General features: G+C 43.0%; 1 protein-coding gene across 8 annotated transcripts in view; it reads left to right on the top strand.

The window, feature by feature from the left end:
* Positions 1-20,611, top strand: part of Pde1c (phosphodiesterase 1C) — a 278,713-nt gene that overhangs the window by 200,601 nt on the left and 57,501 nt on the right. For all 8 annotated transcript variants that reach the window (XR_007210013.1, XM_048339509.1, XM_048339510.1 and 5 more), the window contains 9 exons: positions 1,509-1,622; positions 3,826-4,008; positions 5,414-5,480; positions 10,844-10,960; positions 11,648-11,788; positions 14,381-14,481; positions 15,695-15,823; positions 17,921-18,022; positions 18,611-18,731. Coding sequence is in view for 7 of the 8 variants with exons in the window: in XM_048339509.1 (XP_048195466.1) it covers positions 1,509-1,622; positions 3,826-4,008; positions 5,414-5,480; positions 10,844-10,960; positions 11,648-11,788; positions 14,381-14,481; positions 15,695-15,823; positions 17,921-18,022; positions 18,611-18,731 (1,075 nt within the window). In the remaining variant the exon portion in view is untranslated. The remainder of the gene's footprint in view (positions 1-1,508; positions 1,623-3,825; positions 4,009-5,413; positions 5,481-10,843; positions 10,961-11,647; positions 11,789-14,380; positions 14,482-15,694; positions 15,824-17,920; positions 18,023-18,610; positions 18,732-20,611) is intronic.

Consider the following 20,611-nt stretch of genomic DNA (forward strand, 5'->3'; position numbering starts at 1 on the left):
GGGTGTGGCTCCATACCAGGCTTCTCTGTGGGACCACTGTGCTCCACTGGGTCTGGCTCCCTGGTGATAGGTCCCCTGGGGATCTGCATGACATGACTCCCTTGAGGCCTGCTTTCCCAGGAGGGGAGTTGTAAAAGTAGAGGCTGTGAATCCAGAACCTTGCTCTTCACAGTGACTGGCATGCATTGGGAAGTGTTTCTGTTAATAAAAAAAACAGGGGCTTGTTTGGAAAATGGAGTGGCATCTCGTCTCCAAGTCTAGTTGTCCTCGTGTCTGTAGTGTGATGTTGCATTGTCACCTCATCTCTGTGTCTGGTTGTCCTCATGTCTGTAGAGTGATGTCATGGTGTCACCTTGTCTTCATATCTGATTGTCCTAGTGTCTGTAGTATGATGCAATGTCACCTCATCTTCATGTCCAGTTGTTTTTGTGTATGTAGTGTGGTGTTGTGTCAGCCACTTCTTTCAGGTATCCTTGGGCACTTGTTTTCTGTTTTGCAATGGTTGCTGTAGTTAAATATGGCCCATAAACCCATTGTCCACTCACCTAGAGCCCTAGGAATTTGTATCTTTATTAAAGCATATGAGCACTAACATTTTGAGCTTGTTGACACCTAAGAATATCTTTGTTGGCTTCATGTATCCTTGTTGGCAGCTCTACAAGATATAGACATAAATTTATGTCTCCTAGATGTAGACATAAATGCCTTCAATGGTGTATTCTCAAAAACTTCAATCACTTTTTGAGTTTGACCTCAGAGACGTCCATGGCTAGTTTCAAAATTTGTGACTTTTGAAGTCATGTATGTTTTCTCAAAGCTTTTCAAGTTATTTTTTCTATTCTTTGGAATAAAAATTGCAAAAACACATGTTGGATATTTTATTTTCATTTTTTTCTTGCCTATTTGACCCTTTTTCTCTGGCTCATCTAGGCTTTGCTTTAAACTTCAAAAGCCTATTTTGATTAAAGCTGTTTATGTTTATGAAAATTCTACTATATGTAGATAGAATTTCTGGTTCTTTATTCTGTGAGTCATATTTTCCCCATTATTGTTTTCTTTGTCCTTTACTTTTCAGTTTTGAGGATTGAGGTCCACTCTCAGCACACTTTCATTACCAGGTGATATTTTTCAGCTCTCCTCTGTGACCAGGGCTGAAAGAAGTTCTTTCCACAGAGAAATCCTCTAGAGCCATTGGCTGGTATTGCCACTGGCTCTACCTTACCACATAGAGTTGTAACCAAAACAATAGAAGTCCAAGAAAAAGCAAAACCACTAGCAATTTGGGCACTCCTGCATGTTGGGAGTGGCCAGGGCCAGGTTATGAGAATATTTTTGTTCATTTGGCAAGAACAATAAAATATGTCTATTTTGTAACTTGTCCTTTGGCCATATGAATATTATTCTTGTATTGGGCTAAAGAAGAACATTCCATGGCTATAAAAATGTGTCACCATAATTCTTTGTTCCTCTATTCTAATGAAGTCATGTCACTTTTTCTTTTCTTGTAGGTTACGATCTTTGGTGAAACAGCTAGAGAGAGGGGAAGCCTCTGTAGTAGATCTGAAGAAGAATTTGGAATATGCAGCCACAGTGCTGGAATCTGTATACATTGATGAAACCCGGTAAGCTAAAAATGTTTGCAAATCAGTCAAGTGGTATGACATTTTTCTGTAGAGTAGTTGTTGTTTTAACCATTCTCCAGCAGGGATAAGGTTTATGAGGCTCCTAGCCTTGGAATACTAGTTTCCACTAACAAATAAGATTGGTTTGAGTAAGTGCCTTTCCCTCTGTGCTTCTTTATCTGAAAAGGAATGAGCAGAACTCATTTCACTTGAATGTTAGGACAGCGAGGGGAAGCAATCTAGGAGGAGGAAGTGCAATTCTGAAGCACCTGTAGACTTTTCTCTTTTTCGCTGTAATTACTGCATGTTGTAATGGTCTGAGCACATGCAGGGCTGGTTTTAATTCCCAGTAGTCTGGATGCTGAGGACCTGGGGAGATGGAGACCCTCTGATGTCTGTCATTGGTTTTCCTTGAAGACTTGAATTATCCGAAAGAATCAGTGCAGTTCCAGGTGCTCAACACACATTTTGAAAGCACAAAGTATTGATTTTGTTTTGGAAAATGTGGAATATAAAAGGCCTTTTTTTTTTTTTGGCCAGTCCTGGGCCTTGGACTCAGGGCCTGAGCACTGTCCCTGGCTTCTTCCCGCTCAAGGCTAGCACTCTGCCACGTGAGCCACAGCGCCGCTTCTGGCCGTTTTTTCTGTATATGTGGTGCTGGGGAATCGAACCTAGGGCCTCGTGTATCCGAGGCAGGCACTCTTGCCACTAGGCTATATCCCCAGCCCAAAAGGCCTTTTTTTGTTTCTCATTTAGACAGGCTGCTCTGTCAGTATTTGTGGTGTCTTTCTTTTAGGGTGGAGGGCAAATTTGAATCAGAATTTCTCTGTAACCTCTGGATCACATGGCTTGCTATGGCAGTAAAAGGCCTCATGACTAATTTAAAGACTTGATATCACCATCTCTTCCATTGTGTGTTTACCCCAACTTAGTAGTCAAAAAGAAAAATAACTTTTTCATTAACATCTGCTTCTATAATGCTCACTTTTATTGTAGTAGGGTTAGATATTGTCTAACATTCAATTTTAGATTTTATTAAAACCTAGCAATGTAAGTTCATGGTATTACTCCCTTGTTCTTGTAATCGAATATATTTACTAAGCAGAACCATTCAACTTTATAACATATCACAGTATGGAATTAATATTGGATGTATGTTCATTTCTAGTCATCTGACCTATGGAAAAGTTTGCTAGCCAGCAAAACACAACTGTCTGATGACTTAACTCATTTTACTTATGTTCTACAACTACATTATTTTAGAAATTTGGCTTGAATTTAGATATTTGAGTTTCAGTTACATCTTATTAAACAAGAAAGTGTGTCAGTTGACACCATTTAAGATGATTACTTCAGAGTCCAGGTTTTCTGTGGTTGGGGGATGTTTTGCAAAGACTTTAAATGTTCATTATTTTTTTAATCAACATAATGATACTTGGTCTGTCTATGGAATTATTTAACCCTTCTTGTGAATGAGTTTTTTAGAGGAAAGTTCAAAATTTCACTCAAATTACCCACTCCTTTGAGAATTAAGTAGTTGCTGTGAGCACACTGCGTTCGGTGGATCTGTGAGCTGGAGGAGCCGGAGGCTGAGTGGGTGGGGGGGAGCCTGAGATGGGCGGTGGTTCTGACCTCTTGAGTACTTTGCTCAGTGCTTCAGACAGCTTTCCATTACTCTACCATCAGAGGCCATCGACTTAAGAAGAGGAAAGGTTACTCTAGGATCTCAGGTTTGGTGAGATTTCCTTCCATGATGAATTGGCCTTGTTGCTTTAGGCCTGGGGCAGGTGGCCTATCACAGGAGCTGTTCAGCTAATGGCTACCAGGAAGGAAAAAGGAGGAAGAGGAAGGGGCTGGGCCCACGGTCCCCTTCCAGGTTGCCCCTTCAGGGCTTCAAGATCTACTTCTTGAAGTTTTTACCATCTCCCAATAGTGCCACTTGCTAGAGAACAAACCTTGAACACATTGGCCACCTGAGGCCATTCAACATCAAAACTATAGTCAAGGGAGTCACAATAGTACTGTATTTTTGTATGTGTCTGATTTAACTTAGTTTCTTTGTGCTTGTGCAGCAGGTGGGGTAGACAGCAGCTATGGTGGCCAAGGGCCTTTATTCAGGTTCAGAGTGAACAGTGGCTCTGGAGGCCAAGGGCAGCCCTCATTCAGGCTCAGTCTCAGTGTCATGCTTGTTTGTCCCTCTCAGGCGACTTCTGGACACGGAAGATGAGCTCAGTGACATTCAGTCGGACGCTGTGCCCTCTGAGGTCCGGGACTGGTTGGCCTCCACCTTCACCCGGCAGATGGGGCTGATGCTCCGTAGAAGCGAGGAGAAACCTCGGTTCAAGAGCATCGTGCACGCAGTGCAGGCTGGGATATTTGTGGAGAGGTAAAGACCTTGTTTGTCATCACTCAGGGGCCAAAGCAGCAAAAGGAGTGCTACCACCCAGTAACTGGACACCTGGCTTCGGAGGAGCTGCAAGAGCTGCGTAGAGAAATTAATGGGTGGGAAACAGTCTTGAATGAGAAATGGCAAGAACCCTATCTGTTTTAATCTTTGAGATATAAGTATATATTCCCCCCACCCCCCACTGATCAGATTCCCCTGTCTTAACCAGGGGAAATTTAGTTTGAGCTTTTGGGGAGGTGGTATTGGGCTTGAACTCAAGGCCTTGGCTTGGAAGGCCAGCATTCTACCACTGGGCCATGCCTCTTGCCCTACTTTTCCCTGGTTGATTTTGAGATTGGGTTCACTTCCTGTCCAGGTACATGCCTGGACAGTAATCTGTCTGTATTGTGAGGCTGACAAGGACATGCCCCTGGTCCACTTCTCACGGTGGGGATGAGTCTTGTGGACTCTTCTGTCTGGACTGGTGTGGTCTGCGACCCTCCCACATTCAACCCTCCTCATGGTTTAGGACAATGGGAGTCATCAACCATGAGTTGAGATAGAGTCTTGCAGGTTTTTTCACCCAGGCTGGCATGGAACCCATAATCCTCCAATTCTCAGCTTCCCAAGTAACTAGGATTACAAGCACAAGCCACCTGTGCTTCACTAAGTCTCTAATTTTTAAAGAAGGAAGCCATTTAATCCACCATCCTTTGAGATATGTGGACGGTGTCTACTTTGGAATGGGCAGGCAGCTTTGCATTTGCTGATCTGAGAGCAGAGCTCATTAAAGGGCTGTGTTTCCCATGATGTTCTGATTTTCTTGGACCTTGAAGACAAATGTTTCCCTATTCCCACAATAGATTTATTTCTTCGTATAATCCCTATTTCACAGCCACACCCTTTTTAAATTGGGGGGTGACAGTGGGGTTTGAACTCAGGGCCACGTGCTTGCTTGGCAGGTGCTACTTCTAGCTACAATGCCACATTTTAGAAATGCATGGTAGGTTCAAAGTTTATATGGGACATTTTTCTTGTTTTGATAGTGTTCTAGTGGGCTGTGCACAGGAGTACTTCTGGTTCAAGAACTATGCTGTAAATGGTCTCTACTGTTCTATAATTCTTTCTGGCAGAGCAGGTGACCACTTTAATAATTTAATTTCCAGGCTATGGAACATGGACTTTTTTTTTTCCATTTAGGATAGCTTATAGATTTGAGGTTGCTTAATTTCTTTTGAATGTAATGGTGTAAGGCCCCTATGAAAAGTTGCTAAAAGGAACTTTAGGTTCCTTGGGTCTCTAGATGTTCCAGCTTCTCATTATTTGTCAACATATTGTGTAAATATGGAATTGTGGAATGCAGATCCCCTTTTCAAAATTGCATTTTCCTCTCCAATGTTGGCAGAATGTATAGACGGACATCAAACATGGTTGGGCTGAGCTATCCCCCGGCTGTCATTGAGGCATTAAAGGTAAGACCAGTGAAAGGTTCACAGTGCACACAGCACCCCATAAAAAGTGTGGTGGCAGTTCTTCTTAGAAGACAAAAGGATTCTATTCACAGTTCTTTGCTCATTATCCCTAACATCAAACTTTCATTGGCATTTTCTTATTGGTTTTTAATAGTATAATGATATTTTTGGCCTTATTTTTCTTAAAATTTAAAATAAACTGTGGGCTCTGTTGCTTTCTATTCAACTTTGGCCAATGGACATCAAATATGCTCTGATCAAAGCATGGAATGGGAAAATCTTTTGGTGATTGTGTGGTTACCCATTCCAATTGCATCTTATAGATAAGAAAAGTAAAAGAAAATGAGTGACAGGAATATAAAACAGATTCTGTCTAGGATGAGGGGACAAGTGAAAAAGAAGAGAATAAAATGGAGGATGAAGGATGGTAAATACAGGGTGAAAACGTGTGTGTACAGTGCGTATTTAAAAATGAATGTATACATTTACACTTGTTTAGATTGGTTTGGAAAGACAGAGGGTGCATGGGAGAGAGTCCCAGAGGTGAATCTGATCAAGGCACATTGTATGTGTAGATGCATATGTCAAAATGAAATCCCCTTATACAGTCAACTGGTGTTAATAAAAATGTGGCAAATAGGAAGAGAGTATGACTTAGTAAGATTTAAGGAAAAACTAGAATTAGAGACAAAGCTGAAGTTGTAGAGCAGTGTTTCTATTACCTGATAAGCTCTCAGGAGCATGTAGCTGTATGCAAGTGTGCCCACCTCCAGAGCTCTTATCTCTGCATTTCTCCTGCTCTTTCTCCAAGAAGTGCACTGAGACAAGGGGTCACAGATGTCACCCAAATGTTAGCATTTTAATGGGGGTGAATTCTGTCATGGTACCTCATAGAAATATGTAGAATATCTTCCAGCCTCAATGTGGAGGTGCTACTCCAGGCTGATTCCAATCCACTAGACTTGGGGTCCATTTGCCCAAGCTTGATTTGGCTCTGAATCCCAAATGGAGATGTGGAAGGGCTCTGGGCCACCAGTCGGGTTAATGCTGCCTAGTGTCCACACATAGAATTGGTCCCCTTGCTTGGGGAATATTGAATTCTGATCTGTTAATGATGTTGTTTTTCTCTGGAGCATGAAAAAAATGACCTGATGATGTTTTCAGAAGATAAATTACCTATTCATGGAATTGAGAATGCGAGTAATGTCAAAATGAGCCTCAGGGACATCATGATTGTATATTCACAGTTCCTTTTGACTCAGAGCCATTCACTAGCTGAATGCATGGTACCATAGATGATTGATTAGATAGATAGATAATGAGATAAACTGATGAGATAGATGATAGATGAGATAAATAGATGGTAGAGTAGTCACAGAGACAAACAGATGGATAGATGGTAGGTAGATAGATGATAGGTAGGTATATACATAGAGGTTAGATACTAGATAGATAGGTAGATAGATGCTGATAGATGGATAGATGGTAGATGATGGTAGATGATAGATACTAAATTGACAAATAGGTAGATACCTATATAGATAGATACACGATAGATGAAATATCCTATATAGATGATAGTTAATAAATAGGTAGATGTATGAATAGATAGATAATAGATATATTGTAGATAGATGATAGAACAATGGCAAAAATGTGAAAAATACATGACACATAATAGATATATAGATTGCTAGGTAGGTAAATAGATGGTAGAACTAGATACAAGCTAGATAGATACCAAATATGTAGAGATGAATGTATGGATGGATAGCTAGGTACACGAGAACTAAGATAGATAGCTAGAGAGAGAGAGATAGGCAGGTAGACATACAGACAGATTCTCACTTTTTTTTTTCTGTCTGTAGCTATTCTGTCTGTTTCCTTTATCTGAGGAGAAGGAAAAATGCCATGAGAATCCATGGGTTTCTTTCTCACCACCCCCAGGTCCACTTTAATGCTCAATGTGATCCATAGTCTGTTCTCCATTTAATTGTTGAGATCACCTCATGAGGTCTCTTGTGCTATAACATCTGCTATGAAATCACATCAGTTTTCATAATTCACCCTGAAATGTCTTAGGAACGCTAAGAGCATATTCTCATCTATAATCTCTTGTCATACACGTAAACACAGCAGGGGATATGAATACTTAGACATTTACCAGAACCGTCCCTTCCTTACCCCCAAATCAAAGCCTCTTTTCTATGCAGCATATCAGTAAAACATGGACAACCCATGCATATTACAAGCTGTTATTTTATGGGAGGGCTGGGAAAGTCTGTGGTGCAAACAGGTTGTCTTTCTAAGGGAGAGGCACAGACCTAAAGCAAGCACTAACTCTCATTTGCTACCCTTCTTCTCATGCCTTATTGAAATTTGAAATTTAGGCTGTTTCCTTTGGCTTTGACCCCTGTTGACTAGAAAAGTTCAAACCCTTTTTCTTTTTGTGGGCAACTGGGGTTTGATGTCAAGGCCTTGGGCTTGTTGAGCCAAGCCACGACTTCAGTCCTTTTTGCTTTAGTTTCACTTCATATTTTCAGGTAGGGTCTCTTGCTTTTGCCCAGTCTTTGGCAGCCATCCTCCTGTCTGTGCTTCCTGAATGGTTGGGTTTACGGATGTGTATTGCCTGGCTAGCTTGACTTTTTTTTTTCTTCAAATTTTTATTATCAAACTGATGTACAGAGAGGTTACAGTTTAATACGTTAGGCATTGGATACATTTCTTGTACTGTTTGTTACCTTGTCCCTCATACCCCCCTCCCTCTCCCCCCTTTCCGTTCCTCCCCCGCCCCCCCCAGGTGTTCAGTTCACTTACACCAAACAGTTTTGCAAGTATTGCTTTTGTAGTTGTTTCTCTTTTTTTACCCTGTGTCTCTCAAATTTGGTATTGAATTTCCTACTTCCAATACCAGTAAACACGGTTTCCAATATACTCAGATAAGATTAGCTTGACTTTTGATATAGGGTCTCTCTAACTTTCTGTTCAAGGAGGCTCTGTCCATGATACTCTGCCTCCAGCTCTTGAGTGGCTGGGTTTACAGGCATGCAATACAAGTTCAACACATTTTAAAGATGTAATATTCTTCCAGATCCCTGTACTCTTCTTTTCTTTGGTTAGAGTGAGTTGGGGAGATAGAGACAGAGGAAGATCCTCCTTTCATTTTTATGTTGTTCTGTTAGAGGAAAGATTTTTTTTTTTTACATAGAATCACTATCATTTTCTTCTATGACATATATTCTCCTCAAAGATAGAGAACATAACTCACTAACTTATCCATGGTATGGGTGTGTTAATGCTTGTGGTCAAAGGTAAGCACACAGCATAAATGACAACTAAGAGGATCATGAAACACTGCAGTTCTCAAGTGGACTTCATTTCTCTTTTTATCCACAGTGCATAGTAGCTTCTAAATTTAGTTATTTCTCTCCAGTTTTCTGGGTGGAGTTATTGGAACTCAGTGGTGCTTCCTATTCTAGAAGGATACCATCCTGTGACTCGGGAAGTGGAAGGTTGGTTAGGCTTCGGGTTTAAGTGTGAGGATGTGAGCAGGTTCCAGATTCCTTGCAGCTGGACAAAGTGAAGTGTGTTTGGTTTTCCCATGGAATTGTGTCAGGCAAAATTTGGTAAACGAGGAAGAATGTTTAAGGCAGATAAACCAAGAACTTGTTTTGTGCTGGTCCAGGTCTTTTTTTTTTTTTTTTGGCCAGTCCTGGGCCTTGGACTCAGGACCTGAGCACCATCCCTGGCTTCTTCCCGCTCAAGGCTAGCACTCTGCCACCTGAGCCACAGCGCCCCTTCTGGCCGTTTTCCATATATGTGGTGCTGGGGAATGGAACCAAGAGCTTCATGTGTAGGAGGCGAGCACTCTTGCCACTAGGCCATATTCCCAGCCCCTAAACCAAGAACTTGTTAGAACCCAGTCTCCAGAGCCAGGATTCTCAGTCTGCAAGACCACCAGTAAGCCCACCATGATTTGGGGGGATATTAACCTGAGAATCAGAGTGGACTTTCCAAGAGGAGGGGCTGAAGGTGGGCAGTAATACTCACCTTTGCATTTCTTTAAGATGGATAACTACAATAAATGTTGGCTTTTTACTTTGATATTCTGGTGATCAATTTTTCCTTTTAAAAATGCATCCTGAAGAGTACGATGAAAAATTGTCAGATGTGGCTGGGCACAATGGCTCACGCCTGTAATCCTAGTGACCCAGAAGGCAGAAATTGAGAGGATCATGGTTTGAGGCCAGTTTAGGCAAACAGAGTGTGAGACCCTCATCTTAACAAGCAAGAAGCTGAGCAGGAAGTATATGTCTGTCATCGTAGATATGCGGGAAAGGTAAATAGGAAGATGGTGGCCCAAGCCAGCCTGGCAAATAATACCCTGTTCAAAAAATACTGAATTCAGTATTTCTTCAGTATAGCTCATGAAGTATAGAACTTGCCTAACAAACACAAGTCCCTCAGTTCAAATCCTAGTACTGCCAACAATGTCTGATGTGAAAAGCCATTTTCCAGTCTCCTGAGTTGTCAGTGGTCTTTCCACAAGACAATGGATGATTCATGGCCGTGCCAATTCTAGGAACCAAGGTTCAGCTGGAGGTCTTGAGTAACTCTCAACAGATTTTGCTGTGTGCAGCCTATATGCTTGACAGGTCTTGAGGGTGTGGGGGCCAGGTTGCTGCATGGATGAACTCAGTTCACAGTGCCATCTGTCAGCCACTGGGGTTATCACCTGGCTGTACTACCATCTGATGTTGACATTTCACGTCATCTCCCAGGCAGCTGTCAGACCTAGGAAAGTGATATCATGCTCTAGGTGGTTTAATAAATGTGTAAAATGACTTTGGTATGTGTGCAAGTGTCCTTACTGTGTACATCCCTCTGGGGGCGGGGGTGGTGGTGGTACTGAGTACAGGTATTGCTGGGCTTCCTGTGCCTATCCTCCCATGGTGTCTTGGGTTCCTGTGCCCATCCTGCTGTGTTTCAGGCTCTTACCAGCAATGCTGCTTTGGGACCTTGAGTTTCTAATTTGTGACATGCAAACACATTCCTACCATTTATGGTTGTTATCACCAATCTGTTATAATGCCTACCACACCCTGTGCACTTGAGAAATTCTGCCTGTTGTTAAGAGGATTAACTAACCGCTTTTGACAGCAAGAGCTTTGTAGGAACACTATATTGCACTGAAGTAGCCTGATGTGGGAAGTGTGTGGATGTGTGTGAATGTGGACATGTGGACACACGTGGACTTGTGTGAACATGTGTGGATGTGTGTGGACACGTGTCATAGTCCTTGGCTGTGGGACCCCTGCAGCCAGGTAGGTGGGCCTATGCTTATGCGTTCTCTGTTCCCATAGGACGTGGACAAATGGTCTTTTGATGTCTTCTCCCTCAATGAAGCCAGCGGGGACCATGCACTGAAATTCATTTTCTACGAGCTCCTTACACGCTATGACCTGATCAGCCGCTTTAAGGTCAGTCTCACTACAAAGATAAGCAGACCAACTCCACAGCCATCCATCCTTGTGATTTACAACCAAGGGTCTCCTTTTCAACAGACTGCGGAAATTTCTCTAGGTGTCTTGGGTGCATTGTTCTAACAATGCTGGGTGCTTGGTATTGATGCTGACTGGGGCCTTCTTGGGGGACAGAGGCTGGAAACTCCATCTTCTCGAATCACCATCCAGAGCCTACCACGGCCAGGCTCAGTGGCTGCCCTATCTCCTGTGTTTGCTATTGTCACTGCCGTCAGAGGCTGTAATGCCCCATGCATGCCATCACCACTGCCGTCAGAGGCTATTTATAGAGGAATGAGGAAAAGGGAATACAGAAAATTAGCATAGCAATTGCTCACTTCATTTTCTACTTGCGCAGCAAGTTGTTGGTTTGCATGGCAATCAAACTAAAGCTCTTTAAGATCATTTTGACATCATTCCTCAGGGCCCCTGAACTGACTAGCAACAAGCAACATCCAAAGCCAGATGTTTTGCAAGTAGGGCCCTCATATTTGATTTCAAATTATCTGACAGTTCTCCAGTGATTTCTGTTCATTGTAAGACACTGATTTCCTCATGTGATTTCTTCCTGGAGCAATGAGCGGGCCATGTACATTCCACCCACACAGACCCTTCCAGTGAATGAAGCTTATCCTTCTCTTGCAGATTCCCATTTCTGCACTTGTCTCCTTTGTGGAGGCCCTGGAAGTGGGCTACAGCAAGCACAAAAACCCTTACCACAATCTAATGCATGCTGCCGACGTCACACAGACTGTGCATTACCTCCTCTACAAGACAGGAGTGGCGGTACGTAGAGAGACAACTCTTGAACTACAAAAAATGTGATAATGGCTTAACAAAATCAGCTTCAAATTACCCAAGGGGATTCATTATGGCAGGTCCCTATATGCACATAATGTGGCTTGATGACTCATCCCACCCTTACTTTCCCATGCCCTTCCCCTTTTCTGGACCAAGCCCAACAAGGACAGAAGATACTCCAACCATACTTCTTCATCCACCATACTACCCTCTAGTACACAGACTCCACAGGACATACTTTACTTATCTAGTATTCATGTGTGTTAAAGTGTGTTTAATTTTTCAAAGGAGCTCCCATGGCATTTCTTGTATGTATATACCATACTTTAATCACATTGATCATCTGTCTATATCTAACTCACTCTTTCATCTCTGTCTCAGTTTCTATGTCTGTCTGTCCATCCATCCATCCATCATCTGTCTGTCTGTCTATCTGGTCTTGATAATGACTTCTTATTGAAGGATGTCCCTACTCTTGTTGAGTTTGAGCCCATGAAGATGATACATTTTTTTGGACTCTGTTCCCAGCAATTGCCTCAACGTCATGGGAAATCTGGAGGTTTTCTATCACCTGTGAAGTGTTCTTCCTCCCGGACTTGATCAAGTAGACACTAGTTGTCACTGGCCTCACCAAGTCACAATCAGTTCCCACGACTACAACTGAATATGTGTGTGCAGATGTGGGTGGGCAGTGATTCTGTCATATTGCCAGGGTTAGTAATGGTGTCCTGCAGCCTGAAACTGTGTCCAGCAGACTTGGCAGCCATGTTAGGCCAGTTCCAATTTTGGCTCAGATCTCTGAGTCTTTTTCCACAGAAACTATTGCTACCCACATCTGTCTGTGTGTACATGATTTCTTCTTGAATCTAAGAGCTGGTCTTCTAATCATTTGAAATTTTCATATTTGTTGTGGTACAGCCTTTCCACTTGTTTTTGGATATTTTTAGATCTTTATTCTGACATCCATTTTATTAACTGCTCTACTCTTGGATGCCATGTAGTACCCATGCATGTCCTCAAAGAAGGCCGTTATTTTCAAGAATATTCTTAGGTGATGACAAAAGTTAATTATTAATAGAGAGAAATGGCTAGAGAATCAGAAAGGTGTATGTTCATTTAAAATCCTTTTGTATAACCTTAAGTCATATGAATATATTTTATTTTCTTATTTTAAGCACATGTTTCAAACTCTTTCCTGGGTTCTGCCAAGTTCAGTATTCTTTTTCTTTTTTTAAAAATTTCCCCTATACTCCTCTGTAAAATTCCCACCAAATTGTGTTAGGACCATGGTCCTCATATTGAAATTGAGCAGAGAGCACCAAAGGGTAGTTTGTGGGTCATGAACATAGACCTCAGGTGCTAAGGGGTGCGCAGGGACAGGGAGCACCAGTGAACCCAGATGCCATCAGTGGAAATCAGCTGGAGGAGGAACTTCCAGAGTGGTAGTCCTCTCAGACTCCAGCATAGAGTTTCAGATGGTCTCCTCAGACACAGATGATTGAGCCACAACTTAAGAGTTTCTGGGCCAAGAGCATTGATTGGCACCAGAAATTTCATTTGTATTTTTAGCATATTCCCAGGTGACACTTGCTGTCCAGGGAGCACACTAGAAAGCCCTGAGCCACAGCCAACCATGATGGCACCTAGGGGGTCCGGGCCATCCAAACACATGTAGCACCCTGTGTCATCTCCCCACAAAGTCTACCTGGCATGTCATGAGGATTGGTCTCTCCAAACCTGTGTGCACCTTGTGCCTTCTCCCCAGGCATCTACCCTCTGTGTCATGGGGACAGGTTCCTCCAAGCACATGTGCACCCAGTGTCACCTCCCCACATGTTTACCTGCGTGTCATAGGTATTCTTCCAAAATCAGAGAGTGGGTCTTTTATTGTACTAGGTATTGTGTGTTTGTGTATGCGTGCACGTGTGTGTGTACATGTGTGTGAGAGAGAAAAACTCAAGAGAGGATTGAGGCCTTTTAAAGTCTTCATATTCGTTCTCCTTGGCTTTCTGGGGAAAGGTAAATGACTAGTTAATTCTTTTAACCTAGTACATTGCTTGAAAAATCACAAGACCCAGACTCTTCACAAGCAAAAGCAAACAAAACAGAAAAGTTACTTCTTTTAAAACTTTTTTGAGTATTTTTTATCATCTTTAAGTACTGTACAAAGAGTTGCCATTCACCAAAGCAGTTTATGAACATAGTGTGTCTTGATCAATGCTGTCCCTTTCACCATTCTCGCCCACCCCTCCTGACCTACTCTTCTTATCTTAATCTTAGGGTACTCATTAAATGTTTTGCCATTTAACAAAGTTATGTGTACAATGCATTTTGATCTGTGTCACCACTTCAACTTTGATCCACCCCTTCCCTTATATTTCTTAATTCTGTGGCATATACTATGAATTTACTGTGTGTTAGAAAGCTCCTTTGGCAATTGCTCAAAGCTGCAGGATGGAGAGGTGGCAGGGTGGGTGTGTTGTCAACACTGTCCAAGGAAGGGACAGGTCACTTGACTACTCTGTCTCCCTCTCAGAATGGAGGCCAGGTCACCTGATTGCTCTGTCTCACTCTTAGAACTGGCTGACGGAGCTAGAGATCTTTGCCATCATCTTCTCAGCTGCCATCCATGACTACGAACACACGGGCACCACCAACAATTTCCACATTCAGACTCGGTGAGCCTGGGAAGTGTTTGGAGAGAGACAAAATGGGGCCAGAGACAGTGTTTCAGAAGTCAGTGGGCTGTGCCTTCACCAGCTTTCTTTTGCATGGCAGCTGTGAGTTGCAGAAACAGTGAATTTATGGGCAGAAGATGGGTCTGGTCAACTTCAGTCAATGGTTCCTAGTTTTCATTTTATTCAGATCCACCTGGGAGACTAGTCTCTCCTCTACTATACTGCTTTACTTATGGGATGCTCTGCCTGTTTCTATTAGGTGGTGGGGAGTTTGCATAGAGGTGATATAAACTAAGGCAGTAAGGACAGATGATGGTTGGGGGGCTTTGGTTGACATAATCAATAACCATCTTCTTGCCCTTCAATCTCTGGGGCTTTGGTGAGATATTCTTCTCACGCTCTCTGGTAATCCCTGATCAGAAAACTAAATGTGTGATCAGGTCTGTTAAGTGACAAGTAAATTTAACACTTTCAAAGTTGGTTAGATGCACCCCAAAGTTTGGCCAGGGACAGGTGGACACCATCTTGGAGTGGCCTCTTCTGGGGAGACTTCACCTTCCCCTAACCCTGACATTTGGCCACTGCAAGGCTCAAAGAAGACACTTCCCATCTCTGACTTAGCTTCTCCCACGGGACACAAAGGAGTTTTAAGAATGGAAGTTTTCATTAAATTAGAGATGTGTCTGGTGCTCTGTGTCTGGGGAGGGAGAACAGTCAGAAAGTGGCTGCCTTTTATTTTCTATTGCATTCCTGTATCTTTCATGTGGAAAAATATTAGCATTAGGCTTCTACCAGAGGCAGCTTGCAGACAGCTGAAAGATCCATACCATTGTGTCCATTGAATTAAATATGAAGGAAAATTAAAATCATTCCAGAAAGTAAAAGGAAGTTTGACATTACTCACATTAAGAAAAATGCCCAATTATAAAAATTCACCTTTGCCATTAGTGAAGGTGATTGAGATCTGGTTATGAAATCGTTTTCACAGAGCTGTCGGGCTGAATGTCACAGACTTCCTGCCCATGCGTGGGTTGTAGAATCTTGCTCTGTATGGATGGATAATTTGTACTGCTTGTTTAGCTTTCAGTTGATACCACTTACATGGGGCAAATAATTACTTCTAAACATAGTGATGGTGCATCCTAGCCTGTACTTCTAGTTGACAAGACCTCAGCAGTCCCCTTCCATTGGTTGCCTGTGGCTTTCTGTTCAGGTCAGATCCAGCCATTCTCTACAATGACAGATCGGTACTGGAAAATCACCATTTAAGTGCAGCCTACCGTCTTCTGCAAGAAGATGAAGAGATGAATATTTTGATTAACCTCTCAAAGGAGGACTGGAGGTGAGGCTACAGGGAGAGACTTGTAAGTCAAGGGTGAGAATTGTGGAGATGGATGCTGAAACTAGACCCTGCTTAAAAATTTATGTGTATTCTCTTTCTGTCTCTGCCTCTTTCCCTTTCTCTCCCTCCTACTACTCTCCACCTGTGTGCAGTTTACTGTGTGCAGTTATTTCTCTCTACTTTTTTCTTGACATAGATGTTCAAATGTTTATCAGAAAAGGCTGTAGACCCAACGTATGAAACTGTAACCTCTCTGTACATCAGTTTGATAATAAAAATTTGGGGGCTGGGGATATAGCCTAGTGGCAAGAGTGCCTGCCTCGGATACACGAGGCCCTAGGTTCGATTCCCCAGCACCACATATACAGAAAACGGCCAGAAGCGGCGCTGTGGCTCAAGTAGCAGAGTGCTAGCCTTGAGCGGGAAGAAGCCAGGGACAGTGCTCAGGCCCTGAGTCCAAGGCCCAGGACTGGCCCAAAAAAAAAAAAAAAAAAAAAAAAAATTGGAAAAAAAATAAAGCCTTGGGTAAAAAAAAAAGAAAAGAAAAGGCTGTAGAATATTGTGCGTAGGACCCACCAATTTTATTCCACCATTTTTTCCATTGTTTTTTATTAATGGATTGAGAATTGGAACTGGTTTGGGTCAAATAATTCCATATTATGCTTAAAAATCTTGTGGAAGAAAAATTTTACAGTATTGTTCTAATAGTGTTCAAATAAGGGCATTTTGTGACTGTTTATTATTACCTTAAAAATTGTGTTGCTTTTAGGTAAGCTCCATCAATATGAATTTTATCATTAGGAAAAAAACCCACCACTTTATTGTTGATTTGGGTTTTGCAAGAATCTTGTAAAACATCCTAAGGGAATTATTTAGATTGTGGACTACCAGGCATGGAGGTGCATGCTTGTACTCCTAGCTACTCAAGAGGCTGAAGCAGGAGGATCCTGAGGTTGAGGCTAGCTTGAACAAAATTAGTAAGACTTCATCTGCAAGACCAAATATAAAATGTCAATAAAGGGGCTAAGGGTATGACTCACATAGTAGAGTGCTTGCCCTGGGTCCATGATCAGTACTGCAACCTCCCCCACTAGAAAATAAAGTATTATTCCTATTTCCTAAATTATGCTATGACCTTGGAATTAAGCAGGCCTGGGTTTGAGTACAGACGGAATTACTCACTAGCTGTGAGAAACTGGGAATATTATTCAGTCTCTTCATTAATGTTGAACATGTAGCAAACAGGCAATACCACAATTCAGCACTGGTCAGGATTACAATGACTTCATCCACTTAAAATGCACACTTTGTGGGATATCCAAGCCATTTTGCAAGTCACAGCAGCTATAAGCATAGGTCAAAGTGTTCCATAGCTTGTAGATAAACTCAGCTAAATCCTTCAGAAGTTCTGCATTTGCTGTGGCTCAATATGTGCTTATATTTTCATTGACATATGGATAGTGTTCATTGAACAAGTATGCTTTTGCTTGCCATTCAGCAAGGATCCAGACAAATAAGCCACACAATGCAAACAATGGATCCAAGTCAGGAGGGTGGTGAGTTCTAGGTCAGTCTAGGATATATAGTGAGACTCTGTCTCTGCCCCAAACAAGCCATAGGGAGTCCTTAGCTTCAGCTTTATTGGACTGCACTGGAGTTGGCCATCATCTGAAAAAGGCAGAACTCAATAATTACCCAGTGCACATCTTCAGCAAAACCCAGAGCTTTGCATCCAGTGTCTGTAGTCATAAGTGAATGAAAGGTTTGGGCTGGCAGGAGATAGCTTCACGGGACTGGTGTGGGGGTGCACACTCTTGGTCTCCAAGGCCCAACCCCCTGACCTCTTAGGATATGTTAAAGTGCAAACAGGCCACAGGTCCTTTTCTGTAGTTTTGTTTGGGATTTTCTACCTCTGTTGAGCTAGTCCCCAGGACTGCTTTCATCCCAGAGCTAGGGCAGAGAACTGCTCCCATGCAGGCCGTGCCTCACCTACCACTTATTTTGGTTAGAAGTGGCAAGAAATAAACTAATTTCTGTTTTTATTCATTTATTTATCATTTTAACTTCCATCCTGCTTTCTTTCTGGGTGTCCTCAAGGGAGTTTCGTACATTGGTCATCGAGATGGTGATGGCCACGGATATGTCTTGTCATTTCCAACAAATCAAAGCAATGAAGACAGCCTTGCAGCAGCCAGAAGCGTGAGTAGAGCATGGGGTGGCCATGTGGCGTGCCCCTGGGAATAGGGGACACACTAGGTGTGTGCATGGGATGTGTCCATGTCCCGGCTGTGTTGTGGTGTGTCTTGGGGACACAGAGCATCTTTCTAGGTGTCTGCACTGGAATGTGTCCACACCCCGAGCCCATGTCCTCCACTGTAACTGAGCTGAGTGGGCTTTGAGTGCCGTGTTGGGAGGCAAGAACCTGGCATCCACACCTCACAGTTACACCTGCTCTTGTTAGGGTTGCAGTCAGTGATGGAGCTGGTGATGGTTTGTACCAAGTAGAGTTATTTCCCGTGGGGAACTAAATAATCAAAGATCCCCTGGACACAGTGGTAACATCAGTGAGTGACTCTTGCGACTGAGTTGCCTGAGTTGCTTTATGGGAATGGAGGGTTGGAGTGAAATGTTTCTAGTTCAGAGATTTTGGAGACCCAGAGGGTGATACCCTGGTAGGAAGACGGTGCCACACAGCCACAGAGGCTAGGCTGAGGCCCGAGAATGGGAGGGGTGTGAGGTGAATGACAGAGAGTGAGTCACCTGTGCTGTTTGTGCTCTGGCTCACAGGATTGAAAAGCCAAAAGCTTTGTCCCTGATGTTGCACACGGCTGACATCAGCCACCCAGCCAAAGCCTGGGACCTGCACCACCGCTGGACCATGTCACTGCTGGAGGAATTCTTCAGACAGGTACCATCTCTGTACTGGCCTCAGCACCAGCCTTGAACAGCTGAGTGATCTGTTTTATCTCAGTTGGTTAGAGAATGAGGCTTTCTAATGTTCCCTGGCTATCAATGTTTGAATGCTACCTAAATTCTGGCTCATGGGGCATTACTGCAAGAATTTTATGTATTTCTATGCTATGCATTTCTGTTCCATGGCCTTGTCAAAATGCCAGTTGAGGAGTCTCTTTCTTTTCCTCCTTTTCCCTAGTTGGTTTATAAATTGGTGTTTATTTTGCCATCAGCCTGCAGGATTCAGTTGTTAATCTGTGTTGTGTTTCTGTTATAATTTGTCAGGTTGTTTCTTTCTAGCGAAGAAGCCAGTGATATGAAATTCAAAAACTCAGTGGCAAATAAGGGCCATGAAATCACCAGACCCCATTTTCCCTAGTTATAGTCTAATTTAACTACCACTATTTTAAGATCCAGAGTTTTGCTGTCTATAAAAATAGTCTTAGATGGGTGCCAGTGGCTCACGCCTGTAATCCTACCTATAACTCAAGAGGCTGAGATCTAAGAATCAAGGTTCATAATCAGCCAGCAGCAAAGTCCATGAGACTCATCTCTAATTAGCCACCAGAAAGCTGGAAGTGGTGCTGTGTCTCAAGTGGTGGAGTGCTAGCCTTGAGCAAAAAAACAACAACAACCAAACAACAACAAAAACTCAGGGACAGTACCCAGACCCTGAGTTTGAGTTTAAGCCCTAGGACCACACACACACATACACACACACACAGACAGAAAGAGAGAGAAAGGGAGGGAGGGAGGGAGGGAGGGAGAGAGAGAGAGAGAGAGAGAAATAGGAAAGGAAATAAGTGAATGCCATCAAGACCAAAGTCTTCTCAGGTTCAAGTTCATGCACCAACCTCAAGTCTAGAGGAGCTGTCATCCATTATCTGCTTTGAGACAGGAGGGCCTGATGCACAGATTGTGTGACCGAACGTGCAGTTAAGGAAGCAAACTCAGTCAATTCTTTTAATTCAGGAAGACCTCAGCTGTTTCCCTAAACTGACAAGAGATAGGCTCTTCTGTTGTGCCATAGTTCACTTTCTGTGGCTCTAACAAAACACCTGGATCAGGTCCTTTGCAAATACAGATGTGTTTAGATCATGGTTTGGGATCTGGGAAGTCCTGGAGTACAAGACTGGTGCCTGGCATGGCTGCTTCCTGACATGGAGAGCAGCAGCATGGGACAGGTGTGTTAGCTTGGTCTCCCAGGACACTGTGAGGGCCCACCCTGATACCTCATCTAGCCCCAACCACCCCCAAATACCATCAACACCCAGCTTCAGGGATTAAGGCCCTGAGAATGATATTTGAGGGGCTTAGTCTGGCCGTAGCACACCACTACTTTAATTCTTGGAAGCAAATTACCCTTGTGATTATTCTTGCTCTTATGATTCTTGTTTGAATAGGAAACAATAGAAGTTATGTGTGCTTATATGCATGCATGTGGATGAGTGTGCATGCACATGCATGTGTGTGTGTGTGCTCATGTTCTATTCTCTCTGATAATGAAGTCAGATTAGAATTAAGAACATCCTAAAGAATAGCCACCCAGGAGGCTGAGATGGGCAGGAAGGTTCAAAGCCAGCCAGGGTAAAAAAGTCTGAGTCAGTCTCTAAATGTTCAGCAAAAAGCAGGATGCTCAAGTGGTAGAGCATCAGCCAAGCAAGAAAGCTGAGTAAGTATGAGGCCCTGAGTTCAAATCCAGTGCAGGGTATGCAGGGGAAGGAGAGAAGGAGAGAGGGAGGGGGAGGGGGGAGCAAGGGAGGGGGAAAGGGGAAGGTGGAGGGAGGGAGAGAAGGAGGGACAGGGAGTGAGAGGGAAGCCTTTAGGTTCTGAGCC

The sequence above is a fragment of the Perognathus longimembris genome, chromosome 2 (genome assembly GCF_023159225.1).
Source record: "Perognathus longimembris pacificus isolate PPM17 chromosome 2, ASM2315922v1, whole genome shotgun sequence".
Lineage (NCBI taxonomy): Eukaryota > Metazoa > Chordata > Mammalia > Rodentia > Heteromyidae > Perognathus > Perognathus longimembris.